Raw genomic sequence first — 18,634 nt, 5'->3', positions numbered from 1 at the left:
TTCATTCTTTAGCATGCAGCTGTCCATTTTTCCCAATACCATTTATTGGATTTAGGATTCTTTGTTCTAGTTCTATGAAAATGTCATTAGTATTTTGATAGGGATTACATTGAATCTGTAGATCGTTTAGGCACTGTGGACATTCTAACAATATTCTTCCAGTCCATCATCATGGTATATCTTTCCATAAAGGCTTTTTTAAGTGAGAGTTGAAACCTATACAAGAAGTGATAATTCATATGTAGATGAATTTGTATGACCAAGTACAAGAACTCTGAATTATACAAATGAGTAAGAATGTCAATTAGAAAAATTAAAACATGGATTTCAAATATTTTATTAAGGGGAAACAACTAGTTTCTGGGTTTCAAAAACCTTTAAAAACATTATAAAACTTTTATAAAAACTTCACAGAATACAAATTTAAATCTTCCAGATATTTTTAAGTAACCTTGAGATTTACTATAAAAATCAAGTATTACAAATGTTTGTGTATTTTTATTTATAGTAATTCCCTGAGGATTTCATTTCCTATATATCAACCCCTTTCATCTAATATCAGCATGTCTAATACCAACATCAACTATTTTAAGTTCTCATTAAACCTTAAAACATTTTAAACTGCTATACCATAAGCTTCCACCTTAGTGATATTTATATAAAAGGACAAGAAAATCTGTTTTGAATATAGACAAGATACATAAAACACAATTATTCCTATCATTTGGATTTTGGAAAGAAATACAGCTTCTTAGTAAGCATTGAGGCAAAGCAGGGAACCTGCTTCTTTCCAATTGCAGTTGGGTCTTTGCAAAAGTCCACTCGGCGCTGAGAAACTTTCCTGTTCACCAGGGTGAGGAGCTCTGTGAACTCTAAGGAGGAGCCGAATTTTCCCAGCATCTCACACAAATCCTGAATGTACCACGAGCCATTCACAGTTTCCCGATGAGAATAATAACCTAAATGATAGGAGCAAAAAGGGCACTGAAGTTTCTCTGGCTTTCAGTTATGGTGACTGAAAAACACCTTTATGGGGCGCCTGGGTGGCGCAGTCGGTTGGCGTCCCACTTCAGCCAGGTCACGATCTCGCGATCCGTGAGTTCGAGCCCCGCGTCGGGCTCTGGGCTGATGGCTCGGAGCCTGGAGCCTGTTTCCGATTCTGTGTCTCCCTCTCTCTCTGCCCCTCCCCCGTTCATGCTCTGTCTCTCTCTGTCCCAAAAATAAATAAACGTTGAAAAAAAAAAATTTAAAAAAAAAAAAAAAACACCTTTATAATTCACCATTACAGAAGTGTAAGTTCTCGGGGCGCCTGGGTGGCACAGTCGGTTAAGCGTCCGACTGCAGCCAGGTCACGATCTCGCGGTCCGTGAGTTCGAGCCCTGCGTCGGGCTCTGGGCTGATGGCTCAGAGCCTGGAGCCTGTTTCCGATTCTGTGTCTCCCTCTCTCTCTGCCCCTCCCCCGTTCATGCTCTGTCTCTCTCTGTCCCAAAAATAAATAAACGTTGAAAAAAAAAAAAAACAAGTGTAGTTCTCAAAAATTCTTGAACACTAGGACGTGTCAATGACAGCTTTAAAATTTTTCTTGGTTGACTACTATGAGAAAAGGGATTAATTTATATAGTTTTATAAAAATGAGGTTAGCTCTATATAATTTCCTCCATTTCCTAAAAATTCCCAAGAAAATAGTTGCCAGGCAGTGGCTTTTAACACAAGAGATTAGAAAGAAAAACACAGCTTACTGCACAAAGAACAACAGTCATCACAGGAGTTTCAACAACACTTTCTGTGAATATTACAACACTATCAAAATGAGTGTTAGCAGCCTATTACCAATTATTGGATGTAACTTGTAGCTTAAACCTAGTTCTCAGGAATGACTTATCTAGAAGTTACTTTACACTTGATGTATCACCCTGTGCCGAAGATGTGACCAAAGATGTGAACTTCACGATCAAATCACCTTGATCAGATAAATACCAGTCTCTCTAGTCAAGGTGAGGTGAAACTAATGGAACTCAAGTCAGGAAACCAATTCTGTTTGTACTAAACACACACCCACCTTCTGCAACTGAGTAACACATGAGAAAGTCTGCTCCAGCAGGCAGTGTGGAAACTGAGGCCGCATCCACCTGGGTTATGTTGACATCCAGCATGTTTTTTTGATGATCCACTACATCCAGAGGAATAACTGGCACATCATGCTGGTCTCCCCGACATGCCTACGAGACAAGGAGGAAAACCATTTCCTTTTCTAACCTATTGTTTTCTTCCCACGGCTTAATGTTTACAGTGAATGTATAATTGAGCACATCTTAACATCAACAGAAGCTACTTTATAAAACTTCAAAAAACATGCAGTCAAGTTTTAGAGCAAATTCACCTGACAGTTTTTCCCTACTCATGTTTTTTGTTTTTTTTTTTTTTTTTTTAAAATGCTTGAGAGAGCATGAGCTGGGGAGGGTCAGAGAGAGAGAGAGGGAGAGAATCCCAAGCAAGCTCCATACTGTCAGCCAGAGTCGGGGCTGTCTCAGGAACCATGAGATCATGACCTGAGCCAAAATCAAGAGTCAGACACTTTTGACTGAGCCACCCAAGCGCCCTTTTAATTAAGGCCTTTAAAAAACTGGCATCCTCGGGGCCCCTGGGTGGCTTGCTCGGTTGGTTGGTGTCCGACTTCAGCTCAGGGCATGATCTCACTGCTTGTGAGTTCAAGCCCTGCGTCAGGCTCTGTGCCGACAGCTCGGAGCCTGGAGCCTGCTTTGGATTCTGTGTCTGTGTCTCGCTCTCTCTCTCTGCCCCTCCCCCACTCGTGTTCTGTCTCTCTCAAAAATGTTACAAAAAAATTTTTTTTTAAATTGTCATGCTCAACCGTACACCAGACTGTGTTGATTGAAAGGTACAGTGTGGAGGAGAAAGCCTCTGGTTTTGAGTTTCTTACGAAGTAACCACACCACAGCACCAGACACATCCCTTCTTTGAAAAGCTACAGTATTTGCCCAACGTTTCTGTTGAATCAGGGAATACACGCCCAGATAGGGTGGTGCTTGCCTAGCTGCTGCAATACATTGTCAAAGTAGGGCTAAAAGGACGCCACCACCTGACCTGAGAAGACCTCTTTTAATGTGCCCTTTTCCTTTCGCTTACACTGTATAGTGAGGTCTCAAATTCTTAGCCATTAATTTTCACACAAAGGCTAACGTTAATTTCTACTCTTAAATGCCTATTATGGGCTGAATTTTGTCACCCCTTCCCATTTGTATGCAGAAGTCCTGTCCCTCAGGATCTCAAATGTGACTGTATTTGGATATATGGCCTTTAAAAAAGGTAAAATTGAGGTCTACAATGATCTTAATCTATAACTAGTGGTCTGTAAGAGATCAGGACACACAGATGCACAGAGGAAAAAAGGCAGCCACCTCCAGGCCAAGGAGAACGGGCACCTTGATCTCAGATTTCTAACCTCCAGAACCGTTAAGAAAATTTCTGTTGTTTAAGCCACCCGGTCTGTACTTTGTTCTGGCAGACCTAGTGACCCTCATCCAGTGACCTAGTAAGATTTGGTTGTGGTAAGTGCATCCCTCGTTCTGAAATGGGTTTTTGTAAGCTTTTAAAGAAAAAAGCCCAGAGTGATTTCAGAGTTACCTGATAAATAGAAGATCTCCAATATTCCATTTTTGCAGGGAGATTTTAATCTTTGTATTACCAAGCTTATTTTCAGACCTAGAATTTGATGCCATTACTTGCCCAATCAGTTGCAGTAAGAAAAAGAGCCAGCCTACTGAGGACTTGCAGGTGTTCGGCACTGTTCTAAGTGCTCGTTAGGCCCCGCTGTTTTATCCTCACAACCAGCCCGTGAGGCAGTGCTCTTATACCCCCCCTTTCACAGATGCAGTCAAATGCTCTACCCCTGAGCTATACCCCCTCCCCTTTCACAGATGAAGAATTGGAGGCAGAGAGAAGTAACTTGGCAAAATATTTTCTTCCTTCGTGGCCATCTCCCCACAGCGGCTCGCCACTTTGTGTCTCTGACAGTGCTGGCCACTCCCTTTTTCCCTGAACTCCCCCCACCCCCCCATTCTCTGGACCATCCGGCTCAGTGTCTCTCCTCTGCTCATTCCTCAGTGGCGTCCCTCAGGGCTGTTTTGCACTCCTTTCTCAAGCTATGCTTGGCGTGGGTAGACTCATCCACTCCCGTGGCTGCCACTGTCATTCATCTCGTTAACTCTCAAATTTATTTCTCCAGCCTAGCCAGGCTGCATGTAGAGCTGTTAACTCCCAACTGCATGTGACAGATACTTTAATGCAGTTCCCAACAAGAAACCACGATCATCCTTAACTTCTTAGAGATGCCCCTGCTCGCTTCCCTCAAGGTGTTATGGCAGGTTGAATGTGGCCATGCCCTCCATGCCGTTTACGGAAATACAGAATTGCGGCACTGGGACATCAGGAATTCTCCTTTGTTCGAACTCCTTATTGATGTGGTGAGTGAGGTTATTCGGGCCAAAAATTGTCTTCATCCCTAATACCAGCTTGAAGGAAAAAGGTGGAGGGATGAAGCAAGCTAGAACAGGAACTCTGCCTGCGTTCTGCTCACTGGCCTCCAGGCCTGGTGCTCTTCAGTCAGAGACCCCTTCACTGACGGCTGCACCTGACACTGGGCCAGGCCAGAGGGTAGCACATTAGTTACTTTGAGTCCTTTCAAAAATTAACCTTTTTTGATGGGGGGGGGGGGGGGGGGGGAGAGGGGCAGAGAGAGAGGGAGACACAGAATCCAAAGCAGGCTCCAGGCTCTAAGCTGTCAGCACAGAGCCCAACGCGGGGCTCGAACTCACAGACCGTGAGATCATGACCTGAGCTGAAGTCAGACGCTTAACTGACTGAGCCACCATTTTGAGTCCTTTCAAATGTCAACCCAAGTCAAAAAGAAACTGAAAAAAAAAGTTTAAATTAAAAAAAAAAAAAAAAATTTAATGTTTATTTTTGAGAGAGAAAGAGCATGAGCGGGGGAAGGGCACAGAGAGGGAGACACAGAATCCAAGGCAGGCTCCAGGCTCTGAGCTGTTAGCACACAGCCCAGTGTGGGGCTCAAACTCACAAACCACAATATCATGACCTGAGCTGAAGTTGGACACTTACCTGACTGAGCCACCCAGGCACCCCAGAAACTGAAAATATTTATTCCTTGTTAAGAAGGAACTACTACTAATTGCAACTCTGATTGACTAGGAGGCCAAAGGGGCCTTTCCAGTTACTGGAGAAAGTTACTTTCAAAATTGGCTGGTGCTCTTTATAATTACATGTATATGGGGCACCTGGGTGGCTCAGTTGTGAACGTCCAACTTCAGCTCAGGTCATGATCTTGTTATTCGTGAGTTTGAGTCCCACACTGGGCTGTCTGCTGTCAGCACAGAGCCCACTTCACATCTTCTGTCCCCCTCTCGCTGCCCCTCCCCTGCTTGCACTCTCCCAAAAATAAATCTTAACAAAAATAAAGCTACAATCACACGTACAGAACCACGGACTTCATAGTCAGATTGTACCATAATCAGTCTTACCTGAATAATAAATATCTTGGGTTTTCCAACTAGGCTCTGACATTTGTCTCCTTTGAATAAGCCAGTCAAAGTCTGAATTTCAATCTTGGTATCTTGTGCATAAATGTGACTGCCTTCGCCATGACTCAGGAAAACACATAAAAAGCAATCGGCATCTATGTGGCTAGAAGATGATGCTATAAAGGGCCACAAAAGTTCATACAGAAATGAAGATAAGATGTTTACTGTCTACATAGAGAAAGAGAATTTACTAATACTAAAGTTACATATGATGGAAGAGGAAAATGTGTTACACTAAATGAAATGTAAAGAGTACATAATGAGAATGTAAGGTCTTAGTCTTTAATCAAAGGGAAATTTACATCATACCGTACCTGATTTTTAACAACCTATTAAAAGTTCAAAGGGTTTAAACAAATTCCATTAACTTTTCTACAATACAGAATAATGACAGGAAAATATAATGGGATTGCTGTGGCATCAATAAAAGTTTCTCTGAATTAGCAGAGAGCTTCTTAGAGCAGACTGGAAAGACCGGCAACTACTACTTAGCAAGTGCTGTGTTCTGTTGCCCCTCCAGTGAATGCAGCAGCTTCATCATGTCTGTAGCACTTACAGCTTCCAAAGAATATTAAGACATGAGACTCATGTCCTCCAAAGCGGATGAGTAAGCGAAGTAGAAAACCTGGTAAGGAGCCAGTTAAAATTAAAGTGACTTACAGATTAAAGAAGTCTTGTATGGAGGTGCCTCAAAAAATTAAAAACGATCCAACAATTCCACCTCTGGGTATTTATGAAAACACTAATTTGGAAAGATACCTGCAGCCCCGTTGTTTATTGGAGCACAACAGCCAAGATATGAAAACAACCTAAGTGTTCATCAATGAATGGATGAAGAAAATTATATACATAGACATCTACCTTTCCCTATATAGAGATACACATGCAAGAATATTATTCAGCCATAAAAAAGGAAATCTTGGCCTTTGCAACAACATGGATGGATCTTGAGGTCTTTATGCTAAATGAAATAAATTCAAGAAAGACCTATACTATATAATCTCACTTATATGTGGAGTTTAGAAAACAAACTTACTGATAAAGAGAATAGATGGGTGGTTGCTGGTGGGTGGGTGGGGGTGAAGTGGGTTAAAAGGTACAAGACTTCCGATTATACAGTAAGTCATGGGGATATAATGTACAGCATATCACCTATAAGAATACTGTATTGCATATCTGAAAGTTGCTAAGTAAATTTTTAGTCTTTATCACACACAAAAAAAACAACTTTTCGGGGCACCTGGGTGGCTCAGTCGGTTGAGCCTCCGACTTCAGCTCAGGTCACGATCTCGAGGCCCGTGAGTTCCAGCCCCGCGTCGGGCTCTATGCTGACAGCTCAGAGCCTGGAGCCTGCTTCGGATTCTGTGTCTCCCTCTCTCTCTGACCCTCCCCCATTCATGCTCTCTCTCGGTCTCAAAAATAAACATTTTAAAAGAATTAAAAAAAAAAACAACAAAGCTTTTCTGTACCTCTGTATGGTAACCAGACACTGTGGTGACCATTTTACAATGTATACAAATACTGAATCATTATGTTGTATATCTGAAACTAATACAATGTTACATATCATTTATACCTCAATTTTTAAAAAGCTCTGAGGTTTAAATAATTATGTAAATATTATAATAGTCCATTGGCAAATGACTTGAAAATCCACAGTGTGCAGTAATTATTATAAACATAAGTTGTGAAAATACCTACTGCATAGTGATGCAGAAATTTAGAGACAATATATATAAATCCAGTTTTTGTTTGTTTTGTAAATCCACAATTTGTTGAAGCCAGTAAAAAAACCTGGGTATGGAAGGAGTCAATTAACACCTGACTGCCCAGCATCTGTAGTGTTTGCAGTTTAGACTTGATTCATTCATTTCTGGAATGACAGCCTGTTAGCGGGTGGTATGCTACATATAAATTCAGAGGCAAAATCCTTTGGAAGAGTCTCTGAATCCAGTAGTAACACATAAGCAAAGAGGCACAACCGAAACCTGTAACCCATGCTAAAGTAGTTGGTCAGACATTTTTCCAGCATAATTATCTGGATTCTGGAGAGGGTAACTGAAGCAATCCATCCCCTCAGAAGACGAACAGGAAAACTACTTACCCTCATGGATTGTGAGCAGGAGCTCCTCTGCTTTCAGATCATTAAAGCATTTCACTTCAAATCCTAGCTCTGAAAACCTGGTGACAAACTGGGTATTAGCTTACGAGCTGCTCAAAGTCGTCATATATCCCTATTTCCCTGAGGAATCTATACGTGTTTTTATGACCTCTAAGTTGACTTTTCTTTGGAGGGGGGAAGAAAAAGTGAAATATGACAATGATAGTTCTCCTTGCTCACCCACAGCAGGAAAGGATTTACTCATACTGAAAGCTGATTCAAGTTAGGATACAGCAATGTAAATATATACGTAATGATTCAAAGCCTGTTTACATCTAATAGAACAAGGTTAGGAAGAAAATTCAGGCAAGTTCTCAAGGGATGCTGTGCCCAAATGAGGCTCATCCTGATACTCTATTTCATCAGTGTGGACACGTTTTGGTGAGTGTCATTTTATTAAATAGGTCATCATCTTGACGTGTGGATAAAACTAGCACCTGTGGGGCACCTGGGGTGGCTCAGTCACTTAAGCCACTCTTGATTTCAGCTCAGGTCATGATCTCATGGTTTGTGAGTTCGAGCCCCGCACTGGGAATTGTGCTGACAGCACAGAGCCTGCTTGGGATTCTCTCCCTCTCTGCCCCTACCCTGCTCACTTTCAAATATAAACATTAAAAAAAAAAACACAACAACTGTTACCTGCGCCTAAGATTGTCTCTGTCTGCACTGGTGCCCCGCCTTTCTGGCAGTGTTAAACGCCAGGAGAACCTCTCATGATTGAAGATTAAAGCGGTTCCTCTCCTCTTGTGGTCCATTTTGTACTTTTCTGCCGGATCAAATGTTTCACTGTTAACGAAAAGTTTATGAACGACAATCACTAGGTCATATTAAATAATGAGCTCCTCCAAGCCCAAGATCAATGGGTAGGGTAGACAGAGGGCTCCTGTTTCCTCCTCCTTTGCCAGGGTGACATGATACTGGTGTGCACTGGGAAAGCCTGACAGAAATATTTCTGTACTGATTGGTAAACAGCAGCTACCTGGAGCTCCCCACCCCCAGTCACCCCAGGGATGTCTTTTCTCCAGGAACCAGGGACAACAGCCCGCCCAGGCCCGGCTCTGGCTCCAGGGCCCATGCCACCCCCGTTGCTAAGTACTTTGGACATCACTGTAGGTCCTGAACCTCGACCAGGGGCAGCGGCCAACCCGAGGCTCTACAAGTTAGCTCTCCCAGCGCTAACACTCGCCATTCTCTGCTCTGCTTCTTCCCCGGGGCCATTCTTGCTTCTTACAGACTGATCTTGACCAGCAAAGGAAGAGACATTTGTCAGGCAAGAGCACGTTTTTACCTCATATAGAAGGCATCTGTTTCGGTCATGTTTTCCTCCACACCTATTTAAAAAATTGAATTTGGTTAATTTACTCTTTGACTTGTAACACACTGCAGGACTCCCACACTGTGAACCCTTCTCTGGTTTTGCTTAGTTTAAAAGTCAAAAGTATATGAAAAGGAAAGGAAAAGGAAGGGAACTTAATAGATAAATGAACCATAAATTAACAGCTCAATTCTTTCTCACCCAGCACTCTTATTTGCAAAACAGAAAAGAATATTATCAAGATAAATGGAGGAAACATTATGCAAATGCATTCATGCAAAATATACCTGAAGTAACACGGTTCTGTGACGTGGGGCACAAATGAGATACGGAATTGTTCAGCGGAAAATGTTTTTGCAGATATTCTCTAAAACCGAAAAGGAATTAAAAACACAGGAAAACCAAAACACGGCGTCTGGTTAATACCGGATCCCCCTCTGAAACGGAAACGGTAGAAGTTTGGGGCAGGGAAAGGGAAGGAGCAAGGGTAAAGGCTTAAACTTTGGGTCTCCCGAATGATTTATTTGCGCTTACAACCCATCACGTGATGGAGACCCTCTGCTCTCGACCCATGCTCAGACTTCCCCACCCTCTGGACCACCTTTCACTGCGTCCTTCTCTACTCGCTAGAACAGTGCTGTGCAGCTGAACTGTCTGTGATGACGGAATGGTTCTGTACCTGTGCTGTCCCATATGCTAGCCACGGACCACATGTGGCTGTCCAGCACTTGAAATGGGGCTAGTACAGCTAAGGAACTCAGCTCTTCATTTCAACTTAAATAACCATGGTGGCTGGTGGCTTCTGTACTATAAGGCACAACGGGTCTAGCATCTTCTACAATACAGGCCCATACACCCATGACTGTGTTTCTGCCTGATAAACTTAGCCCAGAGGGGAAGGAAAGTAATGAATAAACAAATATGAACAGTGTAGCAAGATGGTCCTCTCCGCCGACGTCACTGAAGGAAACACAACAGACCCTCCCACCCACCCCTTCTAACCAGGAGGGTCCTGTTCCCTTCTCTCCCGGACACCAGATTGTTCTACCTTCACACCTCCTCCCTGACAGAAATCGGCCCTGAGATGAGGGTGAGGCTGGCAATCAATTCTGTGCCCTTTACCACTCACTTTCAGCCGATTCCTCCTGGAATTCCCCCAGTATCCAGACCTAGTGAGGACCCCACGAAGGCCCTCCTGCTGTCCGACAGACCCTCATCTGCTTTCCTCAGTCTTTGCATCAATTCCTGGCCTGGGTGATAAAATGCACATTCCTGGGTCCTAACCCAGATTTGTAGAATCAGAATCCCAGGAGAGGGAGAAATCTGCATTTTTAACAAGGTGATCTGATTTTTATACCAGAGCTTAGGCTTAGGAGTAAAGAGCAGCCTCCCTAATGCATCCCCCCACCCCGCCAGCTCACCTGGTTTCCTTCCTACTCCATGCACTGTTCTATTTGGATACCTCCTTAAAAAATAAAAAATAAAAATTTATTGAAAAGAGAGAGAGAGAGAGAGAGAACGTGAGTGGGGGAGGGGCAGAGAGAGGTAGAGTCCCAAACAGGCTCTGCGCCTTCAGCATGGAGCCCACGAACCATGAGATCATATCTGAGCTGAAGAGAGTCCATGCTCAACCGACTGAGCCACCCTGAAGACCCCACTAGGATATCTCCCAACTCCAGCCTGCTCTCTAGGGGACACCCCCTATTCCTCACCCTGCTCTCCGGGTGACCTATCATCACCCACGCACCACAGGCTCTACCAGGTACCTGGCGTCTCCTACACTGCTTACTGGGGTACCACTCACACGTTTACCTACCCAGGACACATCCTACTTGCTCTACCGGGAATATGTTCTACTCTTCTCACTCCAACAACTACTCTACCCAGAAGGTTTCCTACTCCAGACACCAGTCATACCGCTGTATGGGGGGTAGCTCCACTTCACTCCCCGCTTCCTTCTCTCCATACTTGCCTACTGGAGACACTTCCTATTCCGCACACTGCTCACCGGAGGTTACGTCCTACGCTTCCTACTCCACAAACTGCTTTACGCAGAAACTTCCATACTACCCGCCGCTCTCCAGGGGAGAGCACGCTCTGCATGCTACCCAGGATGTTTTCTCCCATTCTGCTTTACCTGGGATACTTCCTACTCCACACCTTGCTCGACGTGAACCACTTCCTGCCAAAACCGGGCTCTAAGGACAGCTTCCTTGGCACACACCTCTCTGCCCAGATGTTTCCTCCTAGCTGTTGCTGCACCTGCACCTGGGCGAGCCTCGTCCTGCACACGGTGCTTCGGGGGGGGAGGGGGAAGGGGGGGGCTTCCTACTTCACACACTGCTCCACCAAATAGTCTTCCTATTCCACAGGCTTCTGCTGGTATGCTTCCTGTCGAGATACTCTGTGCTCCATACACGGAGTACTTCCTACACCACAGTGTTCTAGGGGGTGACTTTATACACTGCTCCACCAGGGACACTTCCTACTAAGCCTCCCCTCTACCTGGGGATACTGCCTACGAACACACTGCTCCACTCGGGATACTTTTTACTCCACACATTGTTCTACCTGGAATACTTCCGCCTCCACACACTGCTGTGCCCTCAACACTTCCCACCTCACACCCTGTCTACGGGGATTACTTCCTGCTCCCCACACTGCTCTACTAAGGCCCAGGAATTTTCTCACCTTCCATTTTCAAATGCGCTCCAGGATCTACCTCCTTTTAATAGCCTCACCTCCTTCTCTTCAAATCAATTAGACAACAAAGAAACAACACAACTCAAACTAAACACATTCCATCTCTACGTGAAGGACAATCGCCCCATTCACTCCCTGGGAAGCTGCACAGTGTGGGAAGCACAGATCTCTTACCACGGTGTGCAACATAGCAGGCCCAGCAGCTCACCTCTTCCAGCTTTTGCTCATCGGTTAGTGAGCGTCAGGCCGCTCAAAGGGCAGAGAGAGGGTGGAAGTTGTGGCAAATGGCCCCGTCACCAAACTAACTCAAGTCATGGAGGGTGAAGGCACTGGAGATGTGTACTCGATCGGGTCCTTAAAGTTCATTGTTTATAGTCTAAGGAAGGAACTGTGCCGTTCCTCCCGGTTAGGTATCTAAGCTGTGCATCTGGGTTGTCTCAAATACTGCCTTCCACTTAGACATGACCCACAGATTTAGGAAAGACAGCCAGTTTTAAGTAACTCAAGATAACTTAAAACATTGTTTCAGGGCGCCTGGGTGGTGGCTCAGTCAGTTAAGTGTCCAACTCTTGATTTCGGCTCAGGTCACGATCTCGAGGTTCGTGAGTTCAAACCCTGCGTCAGGCTCTGTATTGACAGTGCAGAGCCTGCATGGGATTCTCTCTCTGCCCCTTCCCACCTCTCTCTCTGCCCCTTCCCCTCCCCCCCAATCAATCAATCAATCTTTTAAAACATAACGTTGTTTCAAAGTCAACAGATTTGGCAATCTCTGAGGGATCTTCCAAAAGTGTTTTACTGTTAATACTGACACAGAAGGAAACGGTCTGAGAACTTTACTTCAGACCCTTGCCAGCTCAAACCCTGCTCCAATATAAATGTGCGCCCTGCATCCTGCACCCCCAGTTATGGATCAGGTCCAGCTGCCATTCTGTTCTGGCTACTTGTTCACTGAAAGCGATCGGCACACACATTAGAATCTAAATTTGATACATTACTGGAGTTGATAAATTTTACCCAGGTGCCACAGAAAACACATCGGGACTCAGGCGGTATGTCCTAAGCAGACAAATTTTCAGGAAGGGCACACTTTAACAAGTGTCGTTACACTGCAGGAACACAAGTTGCCTGCCTAAAAGGGTAAATGGCTCTGTCAACATGGAGAAATTTTTAACGGAGATGCTCTATATAATAGACTTGCACACTCCCGTGCATCTGCAATCTATCAAAAATGGGTCCGTCATCAAACTGGACTCTTGTCCTCTTTTCATTTCTCCTTGCCTCTGATTTAGGCAATTTTCCTTTCCACCATGATGCGGCCACCACCTCTCTGCCCCTTAAATCAGTTTAATTTTTACCAACCTAATCACTCCTTTTTTTCCCCTACCAGCCACTATTTGTTGGTGGCCCAGCACGTTAGATGCTTTCTCTGCCTCAGCTCCACAGCCCATGAGGCAGCCAGTGCGTCAGGCTTGTCCCACGACAGTGCTGTGGAGTGGGATTGAAAGCCGGGTCCCCCTACAGACTCACGTCTCTGCACTCAGGTCGCCATGCTAACCCCCTCCAACCAGAGAAAACATCTACCTTCCTAAACGAAGTGTTCGTTTTTCCAAACTTCTCCAGTATCTACGGTCATCGCCGTCATTCCCCGCAGTATCTATGAAAATCTACCCATATCAAGTATCTGTTTAATAGTCCTGTACTGAGTAAACCACGTCAGGCCTAGAACACAGTGAAAAAGGGGGTGAGACGGCAAAAAAGGAAGGACGCAGGACGGAGAAGGAAAGCAATGGGATGAGAATGGTGGGGGAAGTGGGCGGCATCCCTGAACCCTGCCCCTGCTCCCCACCCCTCAGAATGGGAGTGGCCACCGGACCCTGCACTGTCCGTCCAGGGCAAGGCCACTCCCTGAACTTCCTACAACTTGCCTCTGGGGCAAGCCTGGTTTTGTGCAGCAACGAATAAAAAGCTCTGAAATAAAGGCACTGTGCATCAACTTCTAGAGTTTCAACCTTTCCTTCCTTCCTTCCTTCCTTCCCCCCAACACCCTTTTATTTTACTATGGCCAGGCTCGAAGTTTCTTCAGCTATCAGTGATATAATTAGTAAGTGACAGGGAAGAAAGTTCTAAAGTACACGTTTAGCAGTTGACTGTAGAGAAAGATGTGGTTTCAACCCAAACCCACAAACGGCCCTGGCTGCGGGAGAGGCACTGGGGCTGCACAGGCAGCCAAGGCCCGGTTTTTGTCCCCAGCTCAAGTCAGGGCATAACCAGGGGCTCCGGTGGGGGACTCCGGTGGGGCGCTCCCGCGGGCTGCTTATGCTTCCATTATTATGCACTCAACCACTTCCTTTTACTTTTTACTCAGGAGAACACAAAACCAGATCCAACTTCCAAAAGTCAACTTTCAAAAAACCCAGGCGCGGGAGGTGCCAACAGCCGCCCAGCCAGCCTCCCAAGGTTTAAATGGCCCGACGCCCGGCAAGAAAGAACCGTCCGGAGGACAAAGGCGGAGCGGGCACGCCCCAGCGCCGGGCGCCGCTACCCCGGGCGGCCCTGAGGCGGCGGCGACCCCGCACGGAGTCCCGGGCTGGTTTTCTGGACCAGAAGGCATTTAACAAGCTGCCCCCACCGGACTTGCGCGCTTCCCTCCAAGACCCGCAACTCTTTCCGGCCGCCCAGCTCCCGCGTCCCCGCCCCCGCCCGCGCGCCCCGCTGGGGAAGCTGCCCCGCGCCCCCTCGGCACCCGCGGGCCTACCTGCAGGGCGAGCCCCGCTGAGCCCCGGCGCCGAAGTCATAGTGTCCCAGCCCGCAGAGCTGGCGCCCGGGAAAGACTCAGCTTCCTGCATCCAGGGGCCCGCAGCCCCCGCCCCTTCCTCCGCCCCAGCCCGCCCGTCCGCTCCCGGGAGGGGGTGGGGGCCGCGTCTGCGCTCGGAGCCTCTCGCCCGCGGAGCTCAGGCTCCTGCCCCCACTCCCGAGCTCGGGGCGACCAGAGCGCGCGGGGAAGGCCCAGGGACGCGGTCTCGTCCGCCTGGCGCCTGGAGACGAGCCAGCTCTGGGGAAATGCCGGTTGGCACCCCGAGGACACACGGCGGGCCCGAATAGTGAAGCCGCAGGTGGTTTCCCGGCACCTGCGGAGAACCGAGGTTCGCAGTCCCCGCCCCCAGTGTTTGCTTCTCCCGCCTGCCTCCCAGGGGGTGGGGGTCGCGTTTTCCGGCTTCCCGTTTAGTCCTTCCCCAGTGCGAGTTATGTTATAGAACTGTAATGATTTCTTTTAAACGCTGTTTGCTTGGGGGTTTGGGGACAGAGTAAACTAGAGGCAACCCTGGGATTTTTAAATCTGGTTTTCATAGGTAGAGCTAATTCGGGGAAGCGATCATAACTTCGGAGGCGGAACTTTGGGGTCTATGTATGTAGTCCTCACTGACAGTGCGCTGAGCGCCACCGGGTGCTCAATGTTGCATTGAACTTAGCTCCTCCTTCGGTTGGCTGTTGTGTGAATTTGCTTCAAAGAGCAGCTCTAAAATCGGATTAAAAGGTGGCCTCATCTTTTGTCATTTCTCTGGGTCTTGTCATTTAAAAAGTAACTAACTTCAGACTGCTGGGAAAATGTGTTAAAGCACCATTTTAAATACATTAAAATAACATAAGGGATACTTAAGTATAAGGGATCCGTCTTCAATAAATATTACCCTATTTGGGAGAGAAAAATTAAAATCCAACTTGATAACTTTTCCCACGTGTGCTTGGTCATTAACTAGAATATGAAATCAGAGGATTTTTCTCACCCAATGCCATTTACTGTTCATTTCATTGTGTGTGCAAAATATTTCAGAAATCTGTTTTAGTAACTTACTCTGTAGTTAAGATATAGGGTATCACTCAAAGCCTTGTACGGTTGTTGTGGCGATTAACTAAAATGACCCATGAAGTTTTGGGGTGATGGTGGGATGGTGTGGAGCCTACGACCAAGAAAGAATTCTTGGAGACATCTTTGGTGCAAAAAGGTGATTTTATTAAAGCACAGGGACAGGACCCATGAGCAGGAATTGCTGCGTGCACTGGGGTTGTGCCAGGTAACTGGTTATATACTAGGGAATTGGAGGAGGTAAAGACACAAGGGCCCCCTCCAGAGGGACTTAGATATGCTAAAGAGGACTCTTAAGATATTTGAGGGCTTGCTATTACCAAGCTAAGGTTGTCTTTCCCTCTAGCAAAGTATTAACTTTAAGACAGTAGGGAGTTCCTGGAGAAACATTTAACTCTGCCAGCCTCCAGTATCTGTCACTGGGCTGCAGATTATAAAGAAATTTAATTTTACCTGCCATTTCCTTCTTGCCTTTGTTCCCCACATCATTATGGGTGGTTGGGGCTGCAAGAAACTGAGTCTATAGGTTTCTGGAGATTAGGCTATTGATAAGATTGCCTTTCTCTTAGGGCACCTGGGTGGCTCAGTCAGTTAAGCATCCAATTTCCACTCAGGTCATGATCTGGAGGTATGTGAGTTCGAGCCCTGCATTGGGCTGTGCTGGCAGCTCAGAGCCTGGAAGCTGCTTTGGATTCTGCCTCTCGGTCTCTCTCTGCCCCTTCCCCACTCACACTCTCTCAAATATAAAATAAAATCATAAAGGAAATTGCCTTTTTCTTGCAATTTACTAAGATATTTGTAAACTGGAGACCCATGTCCTATATGACTGTGATTTCTATCAGTTAACCATTTTTCTTTCCTTTCCTCTGTTCTTGAGCATCCAAGAGTGTCTGAGGAATATCACACATATCCCATCTGGGGGTGGGGGTGCTAGCTTGTATTTTGCCCTCAACCTGCCTTATGCTCCTTCATCATGACTACTTAAAACAGTGCCTGGCTTGTGAAGAGCTCAAACTATTTTTGTTACCACCATCTTTAGCTCACTGAAAGCAAGATTGGCCTTCTTTTGGTTTCCCCATTAGAGGAAACAGTTGCTTAGCATGTAGGAGGTGCTCAGTAAATATTTATCCATTGAATGAGATCCAGGATTTCAGCGTTTGCACTCTGGACTTTATCCAGTTTGAATGTGTTATCTGACCACCAGAACTTCCTGTCCTTTTGCCCAATTTTCAGGGTCTCCTCTGCTTGAGTCCTGAAAACACTCCCCCCCCCCCCCCATTGATGTGGAAACCCAGTTGGCTGACTTTCCACTTATCTGAAAGGTGAAGATAAAAGGAATGTTTTATTTTTCCCCCTAAGTATCTTATCTCAGAATATTGTATTACTTTTTATAATATATGTATGTGGTTATGTTTTAAAGTAAGATTTTGTCTATCTTAAGACACAAAGCATTTTGGGATACTTATTTCAGAATTCTAAATGTGTAATTTTAGCCTTTTAAAGCAATAGCTATCCCAATAAAATGAGTGCCTTGGATTGGAAAACAGGCTGCCTAGACTCTAACCCTGGCTCCACCATTTTCTTAGCTGTAAGACATTGCATAAGTAAATCAATTTAACCTCTCTCAGCTTCAAATTCTCATCTGTAAAATGGGAACCAAGCTTACTCAAGTTTTGGAGACAGTAACTGTCAAACTCCTAGACTAGTACCTGGCTCACAGTAAGCTTTCAGTACATTTTTAGAGATCACACCATGGTCTCTGAAGCAGCAGTATCGACATCAGGGAACTTACTAGAAATGCAAACTCCTGGGACCTACACAATCAGATCTCTTGAATAGGAGAGCCTGGGTGGGGTCCAGCACATGTTTTAATACCAGAATCCAATGATTCTGCTTCTCGCTCATGTTTGAAAACCACTGACATAGACTAATTAGAATCCTACCAATGCCACCTTCTCAAAGAAGAAAAAGAACTGAAAACAAATCCATATTATTAAAATAATTAAGATGCATTACAGATGAAAGTTAACTGACAGGATGGCTTAAATGTCACTTTCATAGAACTTACTGAAAGGTCTTAGCTAATTGTCACCTATGCTAGAAATGAAGTATATGGAATAAAATTCAGAGATAATTCTCAAATTTTGGTCATTTTTTTTTCAACTTACCCCACTAAACTTGATTTTCCCTATATAAATCACAGATATATTAGATTTCTATAATCGTGATTCCTATACTAAGCTGAAAGCCAACAAAAAATGTTTGTAAAGTTGTCTGCAGGGAACCTTTGAAAAATGTTCTTCAAAACCTATAAACCTGAGGCAGAAAAGCCTAACATCACTATTGCTTGTATATATCACTATTGCTTGTATATATCACTATTGCAAAGAGACACTAGTTATTTTTATTAATCATTTTTGTATACTGGTTACACTGACTCATTCTTGCTTTTATTTATGACTTGAGCAGATGGCTGGTTTTGTAAGGTGAAGCAGTGAGGAAAAACTGCAAACGAAGGGGGCTATTCAATCACTTTAACCAGTCCTGAGTTATATATTACACAAGACCTGAATGAAAACATTATAAGTAATATCTGTGAATTTGAATAATGCAATGAGATACATGTGGGAAGATCTTACCTAACAGGTTTCATTCTACCCCAAATTTACTGAAGCCAGCCTCCTAAACAGTTGTTTTGATAGACTCCATGGTCTTCACTTTGTTAGATGTTATCGTTATATACAGGAGAAAATAATGTACATTTTGATTTCCCGACAATCTTGTACTTCTATATATACTGACAGAAATACCACTTTTTCATTTTAGGGAGAATTAGTTATAAAGTTAATAAAACAACATTTTAATTAATATTACTAGTATAGTCTATGGGTTCACTGAAGGAATGCCGGTTCCAGATGTGTATAACTTACTTGTGTCCTCATTATTACAATTCTTTCTTCCTTAGAGCTTCTCTG

At 44.9% G+C, this 18,634-nt stretch overlaps 1 protein-coding gene and 1 long non-coding RNA gene across 4 annotated transcripts; one reads left to right on the top strand and one right to left on the bottom strand.

The window, feature by feature from the left end:
• Positions 1-321: 321 nt before the first annotated feature.
• CASP6 (caspase 6) lies at positions 322-14,692 on the bottom strand. 3 transcript variants are annotated; one of them, XM_086704419.1, is made up of 8 exons: positions 14,550-14,658; positions 9,379-9,458; positions 9,065-9,107; positions 8,416-8,562; positions 7,720-7,796; positions 5,556-5,731; positions 2,060-2,219; positions 322-959 (listed from the first exon to the last, which is right to left on the bottom strand). In XM_086704419.1, the coding sequence occupies exons 3-8, from the start codon at positions 9,091-9,093 to the stop codon at positions 721-723; spliced, it is 828 nt and encodes a 275-aa protein (XP_086560545.1). In that variant the 5' UTR covers positions 9,094-9,107; positions 9,379-9,458; positions 14,550-14,658; the 3' UTR covers positions 322-720. The 3 variants fall into 3 exon arrangements, with proteins under 3 accessions (XP_086560545.1, XP_025778111.2, XP_086560548.1); XM_025922326.2 differs by lacking the exon at positions 9,379-9,458 and having other exon boundaries at positions 14,550-14,692; XM_086704422.1 differs by lacking the exons at positions 9,379-9,458; positions 14,550-14,658 and having other exon boundaries at positions 8,416-8,556; positions 9,010-9,113.
• Positions 1,260-2,188, top strand: LOC147581823 (uncharacterized). The gene is made up of 2 exons (XR_015250298.1): positions 1,260-1,292; positions 1,524-2,188. It is a non-coding gene; the product is annotated as an uncharacterized LOC147581823 (long non-coding RNA).
• Positions 14,693-18,634: the final 3,942 nt, after the last annotated feature.

The sequence above is a fragment of the Puma concolor genome, chromosome B1, assembly GCF_028749965.1.
Source record: "Puma concolor isolate L17-30 chromosome B1, mPumCon1.1.hap2, whole genome shotgun sequence".
Classification (NCBI taxonomy): Eukaryota; Metazoa; Chordata; class Mammalia; order Carnivora; family Felidae; genus Puma; species Puma concolor.
This window is presented reverse-complemented; position numbering and strand designations above follow the sequence as displayed.

What these genes read in the sequence shown, in the direction of transcription:
- CASP6 (XM_025922326.2), bottom strand. Translation starts at nt 14,640, where the DNA reads ATGCAGGAAGCTGAGTCTTTCCCGGGCGCCAGCTCTGCGGGCTGGGAC. An exon ending in CAGCGGGGCTCGCCCTGCAG is followed by an intron (nt 9,108 to 14,549) that starts GTAGGCCCGCGG and finishes TTTTTTAAATAG; the next exon opens with GTGTGGAGGAAAACATGACC. An exon ending in GTGTTACTCAGTTGCAGAAG is followed by an intron (nt 960 to 2,059) that starts GTGGGTGTGTGT and finishes CCTATCATTTAG; the next exon opens with GTTATTATTCTCATCGGGAA.